This window comes from Phasianus colchicus, chromosome 8 (genome assembly GCF_987193195.1).
Source record: "Phasianus colchicus chromosome 8, bPhaCol1.hap1.1, whole genome shotgun sequence".
Taxonomy (NCBI): domain Eukaryota; kingdom Metazoa; phylum Chordata; class Aves; order Galliformes; family Phasianidae; genus Phasianus; species Phasianus colchicus.
The window spans coordinates 8580540-8598289 of record NC_143443.1 but is presented as its reverse complement, the minus strand read 5'-3'; the positions used below and the strand labels follow the sequence as shown (position 1 = coordinate 8598289).

Below are 17750 nucleotides of genomic sequence, written 5' to 3'. Positions count from 1 at the left end.
GTGATGAAGGTTGGTTGCATCAGTGGGAGGGAAGGAAATAATAATATAGCCGAATAATTTTATCTGGCTTAACTGAGGCTGTTCTTTCTGGCCCTCAGAGGATGGATGTAATGAAAACTGCTGCTCTCTTCAGTTCTTTATGATCTGGAGAGCATAGCGTGGTGTTGAAGTTGCCTTGAAAAATTTTCTGAGCTTCATTTTCATACAGTGGGTGATTATGGGATTGCTGTGATATTGCTGCAGTGGTTTTGCAAAATCATCTTTTGAGTCTCTCAAGGATAGAGGTTGGAGATGTACCTTTCACATATACAATCAGTCAATATATTGAAAAGGTGAGCTAATGCTACTGATGAGAAGAAATTGCTCGAGTTGCAGTGGTGGAAGCCTTGAATGATCTATTTTGGACAGGAAGGTCAAGCTTATCTACCAGCCTATATTCCACCTGTTCTGAATTCTTCCTGTTCACAGGGGACAGAGTTATTCTGAAGAAGAGTCTGCTGGTGTTCCAGGTCCAAGATAGTTAAAAGTTGGAGGAACTTCAGAATTTGAGCATGGAAACTACAAATAAGGGATGAAAATGAAACAAAAAGTGCTCTTCAACAAAGCCTGAGATTAGCAAGGCGGAATGCAAATGATGTAACTGTACTCTGATGGATAGGGGAACAATACAGGGTTAAAAAGTGGAATTTAAAGTGGTTTTGTAGATAGCAGTTCACATTCTTTGTGCATGCCGCTCATGCCATGCATGTAGCACTTACTTTAGCCTTTAATCCTGAGAGCCCCTTTGCCCTGCTTTATGTCCTGGGGAGGCAGAGTGCTGATGGTAAAGTAATGGGAGCTGTTACGGATCTTGATAGAGTAAACAGTGCAGCACTTTGGTGCATGCATTTCATTTGGAATATCCGTAGCACGCTGAATTTCACAGGTCACAGCAGGGCTGGTTTAAAGGCATGCTGTTTTTTGGAGACCTGTGAAATTACTTCAGGCTATCCTTTAAAAGTGGTCATATTTCAGTCTTTCAGATTTGATCTTAGCTACTCTTGAAAAAGAATAGGATGAGACTGTGGGCGTTCTGTTCAGTCATTTGGAAAGCCCTTAAAGAAACATCCTAAACGTTGTTAGCAGAAGTGATGGGATTTCCTTTCTTAATTCTGCAGAGCTTTAGATTATTTGGGGGTGATGGCAGATGATCACTCTTGTCAAAGTTAAGAAAAAAATAGCTAAAGGAAAACAACAAAAGGATTTACAGGTTTTGTAGCTACTTCCTCTTCAGGAGCAATATATTATGAAAGAGCAGAAATAAGATTCTCTAGGAAAAATAGAAGTATTTTAATCTTGCTGCGTGACCTTGACTTAATATGGGGAGGGCTTTTTTTCTATCCTTATTTTTTCAATTTTTCTTTATATTATGCTTCTGCCTAATTATGTGGCTGTTTTCTAATAGCAAATGAACTGGGCTGGCAGCGTTTGAATGGTAGTATAGCAAGCATAGTATTTTCGTGATGGATGTTGGTTCTGTACCCAGATGATGCTGACTCTTTTGTAACCAGGACGTGATTGATTTATTTATTTTGCTGTGTCTGTATGTTCTCGGTAGCCATGATTCTGATAATTGAAGTACAATGAGTAAATGTGCTTTTCTTGAAGTAGTAACTTGTTTGAATCTAGATCCACAGAGGTGGGGAGTGTGACATTGGGGGATTCTCTTAGAGGAATGGGGCAGTTTGTCTGGTGAGGTTCTTAATTTCTTTCACTGTGTGCAGTCTGCATCTTTTCTGACTTGGCCTGTGAACTTGCAGCCTGTGGATCCCAGGAAGCTGCTTCCTGCACAGCTAGGTGCTGCATGTAGCCTTTGTAATACCTGCAGTTGAAATGCCATTTTAAATTGCATTTTAAATGCAATTCTGTGATTCTGTAAAGTCTTGGTTGAGGCACACGTTAGCTGTTTTTTAGTGATTAGGAAAGGATTTTAGATATTAATGTTCTGTATCTCGGATATAATCACTGCTTTCTGAGATATATGAAGTCCCTACAACTGAGGACTCTGTAGGTGTAAGCAGCATAAGCAGACATTGGTAATTGTGTCAACCATTCCCTCTCTGAAAGGATGCCTGAAATACCAAGAGCTATGTTCTCTGTTCTGGTGGGCTGCTTATACCTTTACCTTTCAGTACTGTCTGAAATATCATCCACTGCAGTCACAGGAAAAATTCTATCCTCCTTGTAAAATCTGGATCAGTAGTCATAGATCGTTGTAAACTATTTTAGCTTGTCTTTCCCATACTTGGAAAGATATTTGTATTGTCTGTATTTCATGTCAAACCATGTTTTTCTTCCTGCTGAATTCTGCCATGTGTTGCTTTGTTTGTAAGTTGCTTCCAAGCCAGTAATCATAAGCACTCCATCTGGTTTGGGAGCAGAGTAGTGATGATGTAAAAGGACATTTCCACTCTTCTGTTTAAAAGAGCCCTCCATCTGTACCAAATCTGCCTTTAACTGAGATTGTAAAGGGTTTTTGTTAGGTTTTTCTTTTTCGGAGTGGTGAGAAGATTGATTGTTGAGATCATTTTTTCTTGCACATCTACTTAGTACGTGACTGTGTCCAAGGCCTTTTTCCCAAGCTGAGAATGACTGTAGGAATGTGCAGGTCACATAATTCAGGATGCAGAGTAACCGAACGATCCTGAATTTTTTTTTCAAGGTCTGTAACAAATTGATTTGCCATTTGCATCACGCCTTTCCTTTACTACCCTTTGTTAATAGTGTGCATGTGCGATCTCATCCTCAATTCTGTAAAACTGATCCGTGAGGTTAAAAAAATACAGTGTCACTATGATTTATGACATGAGCTGTCAGAACTGAATTGATGGAGGAGAGCGTGCTTAGATGACTTTTTGATGCTGCAAGCTTGTAATTTTTCTTTGTGCTGTTCTTTTGTAAGTCTGATCATTCCCCTTTTAAAATTAATGGAGAGACGATTAGGTGTCTTCTCTTGTGGGGATGTCACAACCTGACCTAGGATTGTTAATAGGCAACGATCCGGGCTGATCATCCACTGATGTCAACAGATGTGTGCGAAGCTGAAGAGCCATGAGCTGGTGAGCTGAAGGCAAAGGGCCTGTGGCAGCTGGCACAGGCAGGCTGAGGGCAGGGAGGTGCTGGGGAGTGGGCTGCTGCCCAGACCCTGCTGGCAGCAGGTGCAGGATGGGGGCTGCCCAGGGAGTGAATGGCACAGCCCCTGGGTGAACCAGACATGCGGAGGCTGGAGAATCCTTTTCCAAAAAATTTTTGTTGTTCCTTTCCAAGGAATTGGTACTTTATCTCTGGGAGAGCTGCCAGGTTGCCAGTTATTTGTCCCCGTTCATGGTGCCCAGCAGGGGCTGCAGCTCAGGGGAGCCTGGTTGCAAGGGACTGCCATGCTGCATTGGGCTGCGTCTGCTGACAGGGCTCTTGTGAGTGTCCATAAAAGAGCCCAACTTAACACTTTCATTGACACAAAGAACTGCTCTGCAAGTTTGAAATGCCATGTGATTCCCTTGAACCCCACTATAGAAATCATTGTATTTCCTTTCTTCTTGCTCTTAAGCGAGTTTTCAAAGGCAAAGGTGTTCATGCACCTGGTTCTTTCACTCAGAACAAGACTCTCTTCAGTTAGAAATGAAAATTCAACTACTGAATAGTAGCTGTATGCTCTTGGGTCTCCAGAGTTGTGATGTTTCATTTTAGCATTTTGAAATGATAACTCTCAGTCCTCAGAATATGTAGTGATTTTAAATTCAACTTTAGAAATTGGATTTTTCAGGATGCTGTGTATTGCTGGGGTAGCTCATGAGAACACCATCGCTGCAGTAGCTGTGGTAGACATGATTGAAATCTCTGCTGCAGGGAACTGTGCCACAGATGTGTCAGGGAGGTAAAGTCATTTGAACTGACTTGGTCGTCATCTTCTACTTAAATTGAGGTGGAAGGCTCCTCCACCCCTGCAGACTGCTGTTAACTTTAGTTAACGGTATTTAGTCACTGGCAGAAGTGGATCTTAGTCATAGATACTGAAATGCCATAAGCACAATTGTGCAGAAGCACAGTGTTGTTGGTAATAATTAGAGAGCATTGTCAGTGACATTAATAAAGCTATTTCAGGTTAGATCACCTGAGTGTGTGGCCCATGTTATTACTTATCAATACACCTAGGCCTCACATCTTTTGCTTTCCAAAAGACTGCACAGATAATGTACAACAAGCTCTGCATTATAACCAAAGAGCAACGAGCTGCTGCCCTGCGGCTCAATTTGAGTTGTTGCAGACATGGAGAAATGTTTCATGGAAATCTGAAGTTATTCTCATGAAATTTTGTATGGAGATTATTTCTGGATGAAGCACTGGACGTGCCTTGTCTGACAAAACATAACAGCTTTGTTATTTTTGTTCTCATCTTACCCCTTGTTCTGCTGTACCAATGTCAGGGTACAGCCCATGGTGGGTTGCCACAGGCAGGGTGGATCCTCATAGCAGTGTGTGCTGTGCAGGTGCCTGCGGTGAGCTGAGGACAGGTAAACATTTCATTCCCTCAGAAGAACTGCAGGGAAGCATGCAAGTAAATTCCTGCTGTTGTTAATAGCTTCCATTGTAAAGGAAAAAGTCTGCTTTGCTGAAGTTGCAGTTTTCTTCCATCCCTCTGAAACAAAACAGTTTTGTTATTGATACAGCTTTTTACCTCTTGAATTTTGGAACCTGAAGTATATAGAAACCGGCCTTCTAGTTAGGAAAATAGCCTCTAGAACCAGCAATGTAAATCTATAACAATTAGTCATCAGAAAATCTGGATAAATTTAAAATTACCGTGGAGTAGGAGGCTGGCATATGTGGTATTCAAAACACACAGAGTGTAAAATGGTGTTATTGTTTCCTTTAGAAATAGTTCAAAGTAGTCTGCATTAGAAAGAGCTGATAAGCAGAATGACAAAAGCTCGTTTCATGAGTGATTCCAAGCAGCAGTGGTTTTCTGATCAGCTGATGTTGCAGCTATTTTGGGTATTCCACAGATCATGATTGCATGCACGGGGAATGATTGGAGGCTGCAAATATGGTAAGTGAGCCAGGAATCCTGGGACACGCTCTGTTACTAACTTCATAGTCTTACAATCACTTGTCCTCTGCCATTTAAATAGCCAAGAGAATACTAACAAGTCACTGTGCCTAGTTCTTAAAAAAAAAAAAAAAAAAAAAAAAGAGAGAGAGAGAGAGAGAAAGAAAAACACTTCCTGAGGCTGCTATTTTTAGCAGTTGTGCAGTGTCCAAAATGTTAACTAATTGAATCCTCAGGTTTCATATCTGGCCACAGAAAATGGCAGTGGAAGAGGGAGAATGCTTTCCAGAACAAGTAAGCATTTGAAGATTGTGCACTGAGTGAGATCTGTGTATTGAGTTCTTTTAGATTGATGTTTTAAGTCTTTAATTGTATGAAACGAAGTGGATGTAAGAAGAGGTATGTTTAGGCTTGTGTATGTTGTGTTCTGACATTCGGGTTGTGGTATAGGCTGCAGCAGCAGTCAAATGGTACGTGAAAGTATTTGTTCTTCTGAATAACTGCATTCTATTCAGGGCACTCTGCAGATAAAGGCACTTATTAAATTACAGAAACATTTTGTAACGTTCTGTGATCGGAGCCTTAACTAACCTGGGTGAATATAAGTTTTCTTCACTGAAATGTTTTAGCCCATCTTGCATATTTTGGAGAAAAATGATAATAAAAAGCCCAGTGATAAGTACATTTTTAATGGGTATTTTATCAAATAATGCAGCTACTTTACTGATAATCCATAGGTCAATTAAAACTGAAAAAGGAGCCTGCTACTACTGTGCTGGTAGTGACCTGTAAAGAGGCACCCGTATCACTCTTACTCTCTGAGATAGTCCCAGTGACCTCCAAGGTGCTCCCTGTGTGCTTTAAAAATTCCTGCTGTGAGTAAGCTGCTATGAAATGGCATCCCTGTGTCCTGGGAACTGGTCTCTGATGGTCTTCGTGGATTGAGTTATTTGTGGCGGTTAAAAAGCACGAAGGCAGAGCAACCACTGTTGATGCAGCTTTGCTGGAGAACTAAAATACGGGTTCCCGAGAAAATGTGGTATCTGGTTATTGATATTGATGAGTGCCAAGTTTTCTGGAAATATCAGTTAACAGCAGTATTTTCTGTAGCTGGAAACATTACTGATGATAGCACCCAGCAGTTTATTAGCTAATTTCCATGTCATCAATAGCTTTGTGCTCAGGAATAATGCAATAGTGAATTCTGTTAAATATGTATGGTTTGGTTCACCAACTGTCAACACAGAACTGGGTTGTTGTTGTTTCCCTGCTGAAAAATATCTTGGAAATGCTGGGCATTTTCTGGTGATACTCTCCTTGTCTGAAAATTCATTGCCACCAGGAATTTTGAAACTGAGAAGACATTTATCCCAGGATTTTTCTTTGTGAAACGACTCTCTTGTAGAAGGAGGTTTTATTAGATTGTGATGTTTTATGGTACTTGATTAAAGTCTTCTGTTTTTCAGTCCTGCAGATATTACTTATGCTCTCCTGTCTTTTCACACAGTAATACCAAACTTCTGATGATAAACCTCTTTTCTGATGCTTTATTTGAGCCTCAGCAGTACAGCCTTCGGTGCTGCCCTGATGGTTGATGTGTCACAGCTTGCAAAACAGAGTGAAGGGAAACACTGCAGCCCTTGAGCCATGGGCTGGCATGGTGTGGTCTGCAGCTGTGCTGCAGCAGAGCACCCTTTGCTCTTGCTTCATGGGGTTTTGTGCATAGAAACTGTTGCTTCCATTAGTATATGCACTGCACTGCTTGTCTGGTGAAAATGTAGTAGCTGTTATAAATGGATTCAGCTATGGAGAAGGGGTGTGGAATATATTTGCAAGTGTTCTGCTGACGATGCTTATGGTAGATTCTAATTCTCATTCCATTTATATATAGATCTCCTGTAGGTTGTCATGTGTGTTTTAAGTGTAAGGGAGAAATGTGATCTACATCATTACTTGTTTATCTTGTAGATTTGCTGTTTAGAAGCAACGTTGTTAATTAACATTGCATAACAATGGCTTATTCTCTCATCAAATGGTAGGGGAAATTCCTATAGGGCTGGTAGGTAGCAGTTGGCCATAGCCTTTCTGTAAGCATATAGTAAACTAATCTTCAATTTAATGCTGTAAATAAAAGCCAATTCTAAATTTATGCTTATTGAGATACTAGAAGGAAAGCTTTTTAGCCCAGTTTGAAAACTGTTTACTCATTCAGGTGATACAATTATTTTATTTGATTAAACAATATTAGTTTCCAAATATGTTTAATTATCTTGCTCAGAAACAGTGCTGATACTCAGGTGATGATAAACTCAGAAGGTTAAGGAGAGGTAAATGTTCAGACAGTTCTGTTACTTCTATTTTTGTCAAAAATCTTGAAGCACCTCCTTTGATGTCCATCCAGGTCATCAGCATTCTCCTAAAGGACTCAAAATCTTTAGTGCATAGTGCCTTTGAAGGGCAGAATCATGGTGGTTCTGTTACTGCAAAGTGACTGTGCAAAAATGGCACCTTCAAATCTGCACTGAATTTCTAGCTTTATTGGTTCCTCTGACTGCATCTCATTGGACTAGGCCATATATATATTTCACAGTGAATCTACAGAGGTGTCAGGACAGACTGTTCTGTGAAGTGTTACAAGCTCTGCTAAGGTAAACTGCTGTTACAAAGCTCACGTGGTGCTTCTAACCAGCCCTACAGAACTGACTGTCAATACAGTTTATGTGCTATGTTGCAAATCTTGCCCCAGAAGCCCTCTTGGTAGCTGAAAACTTTTTAGATAATTCCCCCTGATCCTTCTGATTCAGTCACGTGCTGCACATGGGGTTTTTCAGCCAGAGACTCTCCTTAACAAGGTTTTCAGGTGTGTAAATTGGAAGAGATTCTTTGCTTCTCAGGTTATAACCCTTACTGGCAAATCTCTAATGGCCATTGGCAGTAAAAAGCCAGTAGAGGTTTGTGAATCCTGTGAGAATCCTGAGTGGAGTATCAAAGCTTTTAAACCATAGTAGATAGGCTTTACAAGTAGCCATTCAAATGCCTCTTAACTTCCAAGGCAGAATTATTTTGGTTTTCAGTGAAGGATACATTCAAAAGTGGGCATGAAATGGAAAGATAGAAACAGAGCAGGGAACTTCCAACTCATAGAAAAGCTCTTAATAGTTTGTCTATCTCCAAAAGAGGTTAGGTAACCCATTTACAGTTTATAAAGCTCACTTACTATAGTGTTATTAGTGTACAGTTTAGGGAATAGTTGTGTTATGCATGTAGTTTGCTCTGTTTTATTACCACTAACTTCTACATCACTACAACTGACGGAAGCATATTTACACAGTATTTTTGTAGAGAACTCATTTTATGTGAATAAAATCTTCCCTTAGAATTAGCAATAGTACCTGACCTAGGCTCATACTTGGGGTTTTTTTTCCATTAACTTCAGAGGGATGTATCTGAGATTACAAATAACTACACTTTAAAAATCTTTTGAAGTGGATTGGTGATTGGTTTTTTCCTCGCCTATCTTGATTGTAAAATCAGGTGCACACCGAACACAAGGTAGACCAACTCATGCCTCTGTTATCTGAACAATGTAACACTGGTGTGGAAATGGCTTTAAATTTAAATATGAGCCCAGGATGTGCTGAAATTCCCTCCATGCTCACTGGGTACTCAGTTTCTGAGAGAGAAAAAATAGCAAAGAGTGAATCAATGGCATCTCATCTACCTTGCCTTATGAGCTGTTATTTGTGGTGAATATAAACATAAGAAGAAACCCTCCAAGCACATCCAGCTCTTCTCTAGCTCTTTGTGACTGCAGTAGCAGTTATGAAAGTCAGTGATTTATTTTATACTTGTAAGTGCATGATAACAAAACTTCAGAGAGTAAGAGATGAGTCATTACAGACCCAGAAGTTGCTTTTCAGAGTTTGAAACAAACTTCCAGAAGTTGAAGCTGTCAGACTAAAGAATAAATCTTGAATTTTAGATGCAGAAATCTTTTTGCCCTTAACTATATTGGATGCTTTTCATCGATGATATATTTGAGTTGATCACAAAGAGATGATTCTTTGGCTCATAGCTCACTCCCAGTGCAGCACAGGGATTCACTGGTGAAAACAGTGATTACTCTGGTTTTGTGCTCTTGAACAGTGTGTCCCAGTTTACTTTGTCATTCAAGTTTGCATTTTAATTCAGGCAGTCTGACAGCTGAAAAGTCAGTAGTAAAAGGATCTTCATCTTCTCATTAAAAGAACATTTGTTTATGTTTTTTTGCAGACATATGTTGATTTGTAGTTCATAAAAATTAGGACCTTGCTTTTGGTGCTATTAATTTAGCACATGCATGCTTGTAAATGTTTTTTGTAAATTCTTTAGGGGAAGCCGATACATTAAAACTGTGTTTCAAAGTCTCAAAACCTCATCTGTACAAGGTGGCAGTGAAGATTTTGAGTTACACAGACCCTTACCTCCTCTGTCCAAACACAGGCCTTATGAGATTCTTTTGATGTCAGTTGAAGTGCTTTCTGTTGGGCTTTCAGACACTGATTTTGCTAGAACTCCAGGTAAATTTTTCTGAATTTTTTTGAATATCATTGATGACAAGTAATTGTGACAGGTAAAAGGAGATGATATCTTGAGGGAGATTTTCAACATGTATAACTTTGAACATAACATCCATGTAGCGTGGATGTTAGCAAGTGTTTCCCATCTAAGTTTGCATGTCTTTTGTGCCTTGGAAATTACACACTTTGCTCTTTGTAGAAACTGAAAAGTATAACAGCTACTTTCCATTTCCATCCTGTGTTTGAGTTCTCTTAGGAAGGACTCATTCAGGCATTTAAAGACAGCTGGGGCTGGATTAGTCTCATCACAATTCACACGACTGGCTTAGATTTAGTGTCTGCTGGAGAAGACTGCGTGCATAAAGTCTAAGCAAATAGTGCAGTAGCAGAGGTGCGTTACAAGTGCAGTTTTGCAGGAGCTACGTGTCACTACACACAAACCACTCTAGGCCTCTAGATACTGTTAAAGGTGGTTGTGAACACCTCTTGCCCTGGAAGCTGAGAAATTTCCTTGTGTGCACCAGCTTGAATGTCTCTGGGTCTGGGTACTTTTCAGTCATCTGCTCCAACATAGGTGGCTTATTTCCAGAGGTAACTGGGCACAGATTCAGCATTTGGCAGAGACAGCTAGGATTTTGCAAGTGATCTTGACACTGATGCGTACTAAATCTTTGTGTCAGCCTTATTTTGTCTTATGGTCTGACAGGAAAGAGACTTCTTTTTCTTGGATGTTTTTATGTTTTGACTGAGGATTTCTAGAAGATAGGAGCTGAATCTAAAATGCACCTTTTAAGCTCTGCTTAGGACTTAAATGTGTGCAACTGAGAGTAAATAGTTTATTCTCTCTACTTAGAGAGCTTGTTAGATAGAGGTAGAGACCCTGTTGTTGCAAGTACACTTGGTTATGGAGTCAGATACAGTTGTGGCAGAAATGAGGTATTGTCTGACCAAGAAGAGGGGTTTCTCACAGCCTGAAAACTGTAATTTTTTTAACTTACGGAAATCAGATCATATAGTTAGAATAGGATTGGTTATAGGAACATAGTAACTAGTAGAATATTTTGGTTAACTTATCATGTGCTTTACAATAACAAGATCAAAGAAAGCTGATGATTAAATTGCATGATGGGCCAAACAAGTAGAAGGATTTGTTTGGTGTTTGACAATAATGACATGATTTCTCATTCGGCAGTCAAATTCAGAGAAGGTAGCTTTTCTTACCAAAGAATGTATCCTTTGAATTGTCAGTAGGAAAAAAGCGTTTCCTCTTACCCTGTGGTTGTGTTTAGGGCTGGAATCCCAAGAGCATCTCTCTGAAGGATAATTAAAAGCAGAATTGCAGATAGCAGCTGGCCCCAGGCTGTCACGTTCTTATCAAAAGAAAACATGTATGGCAGCATGGTGCATAAAGATGTAGCTGTTTGCAGAGAGCAGCATTTTATCATCCAGTCCAACCAACCTCCTTTCTGTTGAAGAAGATACAGGTGAAATTTTCTCATGCATATATAGTTAGGGGTAGCAGGGAGAATGGATGGAGAATCTCCTGTAGAAGATCACATGGCCTGTTTATGTCATTTGGTTCAGTCGTTGCTGTTAACTGGTTAGTACAATCAAATTGAAATAAAGTTTCATCCCTTTCCAAACGAGTGTAACATTTGCATGGATGAAAATTCTAAATTAGCGTAAGAGCAAAATCTTAAGAAATGCTGAGGACCTTCAGTTTCCAGTGTATGCTTCTTACGCATCAGGGCCTTGCAGCAAAGAAAAAATCGATCAGTTTCAGTAAGTCCACTCTTATCAAAATAAGTAGAAATTGTATCATCTGTTTTCTCAGGTCATCTCATTAGGACTAGATTTACTGAGCATGTTTCCAAATGGAAGTAACGTAAGTTCCTCACTTAAAATGAGGTCATTGCCTCCCCCCACAACAAATGTTAGGCATGGTTAGCATCTTTTAGTTGGGACTCAAGCCAGAATGCATCCTGCTCTGGCACAATGGGAACCTGCTGGGGGTTTCCCTTCACAACAGCTACTGTTAAAGATGGAGTGAAAAACAAAACCCTGCTCTCAACATGGAAAAAAAGACTGGATTTTTAATCTGAAAAAGAAGCCACTGTAAGCAGAACACAAAGGGAAAAGAGATGAGCAGTAATAAAAATACCATCAGTATGGGAGAGGGGTTATGCTCATTGAAAATAATGGTTGGTGGGGGTCCACTAAATGGAATAACCCTCTCTAGTCCCACGGAAAAGCCCATCCTGAGCCTGGGCTGACAGTTAATGTAACATTTGCTAACAGATTTTGTCATTACTCATGATAAATAGCCTCTTATTTCTCCGGGAGTTCTTTGCAGAAAAGATAATGAATATTTATTAGCTAATGTGAGTCAGCATCAACGTTTTCTGTTTTAAAATGGAAGCTTAAGGTAATATCCAACTGATTTAAAACATAGTCTTTCCTATTAACGTGAGTGTTTTCAACACCAGCGCTGCTCTTCACAACAGGGACATAGTCTCAGGCCTTACATCTGTATGTCACTGGGACTAGAGGACCTTCGAGTAAAGAAGAGCTGGGAAACACAGTGCTGCTGCCTGCACACCTTGTCCAACCTCAGCACAGTTCAGAGTCAGCCTTGGGATGAGAGTTGCTAGAAAGAGCTCCAGGCTGGGGAACCTGCTCTGGTGGCCTGCAGCCTGCTAGTTTGTCTGCATGCTTTGCGGTTGAGTTGATTTCTTACACTGTGGTATGTGGAAGGAGAATACATAAAATATGCACTGCATAAAAGCTGTGTTCATTAGTCAATCTGCGTTTATGCAGAAGTAGCTCTTTTTTCTTCCAGAGAAGTACAACATGGGGGAAGAAGTCTTATCATGCTGATACTTTCATAAGTCCACTATTTGTGAAATACTGTCTTATTGACACTCTGGAACAAAGCGCTGTGCACATCTGAAGTGTATGTATCCAAAAATTAAAACACTTTAAGAACTGTGATTTTAATTTAGGCCTGGGTTTAAAGGTTGGAAAGGCAGCATCCATAAGGGAACACAGCAGAGAGCTGTGGAAGGCTTAGGGGAGAAAGCCTGTGTCAAATGCACAACAAGAAGGGCTGCAGTCTTTGTGGCTGAGTGCAAAAACATCTGATGTTTGGGCTGTTTTGATGTATGTCCCATGTTTGTTGTTCTCTTGATATTTGTCAAGACTGTGTAAAATCAAAAGCTCATTTTCATCTTCATTTCATGTTGGGAATGATTACAAAGAAGTAGTGGGGAGGGGGAATCAGAATAGATTGCTAACATACAGAATGCATCTCTCAGGAATATTGAGATTTAAGTAATTAAGATGGGAAATTAAAAAAGAAAAAAAAAAAGGACTTTTTTTAGATCCATCAAGGAAATGTCTTATAGATGCACTGCCTGTGTGGGGCTTGTCTTTCAGATGCCAGTTAGTGTGGGGACACAGAGTTGGCTGTTTCAGAGCAGTGACCACCCCCCCTAGGGAGCACTTACCTGCATGGGTGTCCTAAGGGAGAGCTGGAAACCTAAGACCCTTTTTTTTTTTTTTTTTTTTTCCCTCTTCTGTGTTATTTAATACATTTAAACAAAACTGATCATTGACCAGTCTTTTACACAGGCTCCTAGGCATGATGGCAGTCCAGATAAATAATTACTGACATTTTTGTTAGGCTTGTTTGAACTCTCAAATCCTTCAGCGATTTCAGACTCAGCTCTGATGCTGTTCCTGCCTATGCAGTACAGTGGCAATTGCAGGCTCTGTCATGGACTTAAGAGTCTTTGTTTTAAACAAAACAATGCCAATTGGAAATGGCACTTCTCCACTTAATTGTGGTATTTGAAAAATTTAAGCTTTAAATAGAAATATAAAGCTGAGAGAATTTTGGACTCAGAAATGTCAATGTTCTGGTTTGATTTTTTTATCAATTTTTTTAAAAGATTCTGTTCTGAGAATCATGGCAGTGGTAGTTCAGCTGCTCTGCGTCCCTCTACACTATTGTTATTAGGATAGGGTAATATTGGAACGTTATTATTAAGATGACATTAGAAATAGATTGTGTAAAAAAAAAAAAAAAAAAAGCTTTTTTCATTAGAAATCTGGGTAATTACTTATGATGAGCTGTAATAAGCAAACGGAATTTACACAGCCCAGGTCCACTGCTACTGCCTTTCTCTAGGATAGGTTTGCTTGCCCTGGGTTTGAGGAAGGATGAGATTTGATTGCTTTGCATTGGCTTCTACATTGCAAAGAATGTCAGTTGTAGCTGACTGTGTTCTTCTTGCATCTGATTTTATTTGAAACTTTTCTGAGTATGGCTTGGTTGAAAGGATGTTGGAACTAAATACTGAGAAGTGACTGTAAACTATAAAATGCGTTTCTCCTGTCTGCAGCCAACAGTAGGCACCACCTAGAAGTCCCAAGTCTCGGAGCAGATTAGGAGCTTAAACCTTATTATTGTATTCTGGAACACAAAATCATTTTGTCTTCTGCAAAAGATTGCTCTGGGTGCTCTGGAGACTGTTGATTGCATGAGTTGTTGATTGCAGTCACCAAACAACTTTGTTAAAACTGGTTTTGTTTGTTTGCTTACTTGATTTGGAGGGAGGTAACTGACCCCTGGGCTCCAAGTTGGTTACGGTTTGTTGGTTCTGTTTTTTTGGAATGAGATGCCTTTAAAACAAGAGTATTCAAGTCATTTTGCAAGGTAGAAAAAACTTGTAAGACTGTTCTGAAATAATGCCTTAGTCATAGGGAAACTGGAAGCTGGCAATGCTGCTTTTAGAGAGGCTGGAATTGATTTAGGTTTTCAAGAATGTTGGCTCACTTTTCTCTCTGATGTTATAGTTTGTTTCTGCTTATGGCAGAGACCATAATGGATGGAGAGAATCCCAGAAGCCTGACTGAACTTTTGCTCAGTTGTACAACTCCAGTATGTTGTCCCGTTTGTTAAAATCTCCAATTTTCTATGTTTGGTGTTCCAGAAAAGGTGAATTTTTCCCCAGCCTGAGGATTTGGGGGCTTTAGCTAAGGTCAGGAAAAATGGGTTTCCCTTTTTCGGCCTGTAGGGATGTATTATAACCTGGCTGCTAAGGCAGCTTGTGCAGTCTCACACATGAGTTCACATCGCATTCAAGTAACTGGAAACAATTAGTGCAGAAACTGGGAGTGTCTCCTTAAACGAGCTGAGCTGTAGGTGAGTTTGGGTTGTTCCCAGCCTGCTGTGGGGGGCGGTTTCTCTGGGTGCTCCCAAGATCTTGCTGCATGCCTGTGCTGCTTTTCGCTTCTGCTGTCCTCTTTGCAGCAAGGCACTGGGTGACAAGAGCCCAGGCTGCCTCTGAGCACAGCTCTGTGTCCCTGGCCTGCTCTCCTGCCTCCTGGGGGACCTGGCTGCTGGTGGCACTTGTGTTGCTGGGTAATTTGAGCAAAAAATAATGTTGTGAGTAGTGACTGGCAAAGGAAGGCATTCTGTTTGTTTGAGAGCTTTTGGGAATAGATTTGTGCATCACTTAGCAGCACCTGAGCTAGCTTATTTGAAACATTATGTCCCCACACTGGGAGTATAACCCGACTCTTCTTCTTACCATTAGAAGTCCTTAAAAGACACGGGCATTGCTGTCCTGCACAGTGCAACAGCCATTTGGTGTTAACATGTATATTAGCTATTTATCATTCCTTCTTTCTGCTTTCTCTCCCCCTCCCTGCGTTTTGTTGAGCAGATAGAAAGATTCAGATGTATCTGAGCATTAACAGTGTTTCTTGTCTCATGTGAATTGGTGTGACTGGCTGGAACTGATTTTCCAAAGCAAGACTCTCTGATGCGTCCTTCCCCACCCAGAAGCAGCTGTAAACAGCTGATGTTAATTATCGTCCACCTGCTGACTGTGCCAAACAGACATGCCATTACGCTGTGACAAAAAAGGCTCCCAGTCTATTAAGCCCTCCCTCATACCTTTGGTAATGCTGATAAAATGCTGACCTGGTTTTTACCCTAGTGGCTGCTGTTGCTAAGCACTGAGAAAATGACCTGTCTCCTGTAATAATCTGCATTGCACAGTTCAGATGATCTTCCCAATGAGTCTGTTTTCCTGCCCCTCTCCAGGCAGCTATTTTTCCCCATAGTCTTTACAGTTCTGACTGTAGAGCTTGTAGCAGCATCCTGCTTTTCATAGAGCCTAATTAAACTTTGGTGTTGGAGGGCTGTTTTGTTGAAAGCACATCACAGAAATTGATTTGTAGTGATCAACATGTCGTACTTGGGAAATAATGATTTAGAGCAGAGAAGTAACCAGTAACTTACCATCAGAAGCGTAATGCTATGTGCACAAAACACAGAAGAAAATAAGTCCATAAGTAATAGTTTTCTCTTTGAGAGAGAGAACATGCTTGTGCTGAAAGCATTAGTGAAATAGCCTTGTAGCTTGTATTACTACAAAGAGGAAAGCAATCTTCATATAGCTTGCTATTTTGCTGTCATTATGCCCGAGATTGCTTCATCCTATACAAAAAGAAGTAACTTCAAATGGACTTGGAGGCAGTGCTTGAAAAGAATATCCAATTTGCAGCAGCTGAATTGACAGAAGTCTATAGCAAATCTAGAAAATGGAGGATGAAAACAATGAGTTTAGGCTGGATGGGTAACTGAGCATTGGGGCCACAACGTATTATGTTTATCTCAACTATTACTGCTTTTATTTATTTCCTATGAAGATAATTACCGCAATTTTAGAACCTTAGAGGACCTTAAAACACTTAAAGCTGTAGTGATGTGAGCCTGCCACGAAATGATACTGAGGAAAAACTGTGACAGTTCCTGGAGGAGAGGAGACAGAAACATGTGTTGACTTCCCAGAATGGCAGGAAAAGCTGTGGTGCAGATAAAATCAAAGATTTGTCCCTCTTGAAAGCTAACCCAGTTCATTCCACTTGCTCCAAGGCAGGATCAGCATTATCATCCTTGGTGGATATTTGCATAACTTGTTAAAACCCTCTGGGGAATGGGAATTGCTTTCAGAGATCTCTTTCATGACTTAACCATCCTTTCTGTCATCCTGATATTCAAGCTGAAGTCATAATAAAGAAAATTTGAAAGACAATCTTTAAAGGAAGATCTGAAAAATAATTAAGATTCTGTGAAGAAATTATGGTGCTGTGCCTAGGGATTTCTGATCACTGAAATGTGGACAAACACTGTAAATAAAATGCGCCATAAAGTGAGGGAGAATAGGGAAAACAAAACAATCACTGTAAAGTGCCTACCCTTGTAGAATTTAGTTTTTCATTCAAGTAGTCCAGTCCTTCAACACAAAGTACTTTGCATTTTAGTCTGCTATGTGAGATCTCACAGCAGCAGTCCAGTCTGTTTATTTTGACATTGAATATGATGTGGCTCTCTTAGAAAGAGTGGAATGGTTTCCTTGGAGTCCTGTGCTGCGTCTCACCATGACTGGGTAATAAATGTGTCCGTGGCTACTAGGCTTGCATGTTGGTCAGTGCTGCATAATTGACATGTATTGTGAAGTCCATGTTTTGCTGCCTTGTCAAGCGGACAGCCTACGTACACCAGAGAGAGTTAAGCAAGGAGGGCAGGGTTTGACCCATTTTTGATAAGGCATTTTGAGATCTGTTCTGATCTAGTTAAATGTATGCATAATACATTGTATCATTAGTAACTTCTTTTTCAAGAAAATATAACTTTATATAGTGTTGTAATTCCTAACAGAATTTTTTCTTCTTTCTTCTAGTCTGACACAAATGCAAGTTACTTGAGAGCTGCTCGAGCTGGCAACTTGGAAAAGGCTCTTGACTACTTAAAAAGTGGAGTGGACATCAACATTTCTAATCAGGTTGAAAAATATTCTGATCAAATTTTCTGGATAAATACCTTTCCTTCTTAAATCTGTCTATGTATTTGCACTCCATGTCAGCAATAATGTGTTTGGTTTCAGATGAGTCATGTTTGCATATCCCACCCAATTCAAACTTTACCCCTACCAAGACATCATTTCAATTCCAGTTGGAGAACATTATGCTATTTAACATTATCTTTCTTTCCATTTGTGTTGCATCATGTCTTGGGCAGCACAGAGAACTTG

General features: G+C 40.1%; 1 protein-coding gene across 2 annotated transcripts in view; it reads left to right on the top strand.

Annotated features, from left to right (window-relative positions):
• ANK3 (ankyrin 3) overlaps nt 1-17750 on the top strand; it is a 315864-nt gene that overhangs the window by 153848 nt on the left and 144266 nt on the right. For both annotated transcript variants that reach the window (XM_090144833.1, XM_090144835.1), the window contains exon 3: nt 17400-17501. In XM_090144833.1, the coding sequence (XP_090000959.1) occupies nt 17400-17501 (102 nt within the window). The remainder of the gene's footprint in view (nt 1-17399; nt 17502-17750) is intronic.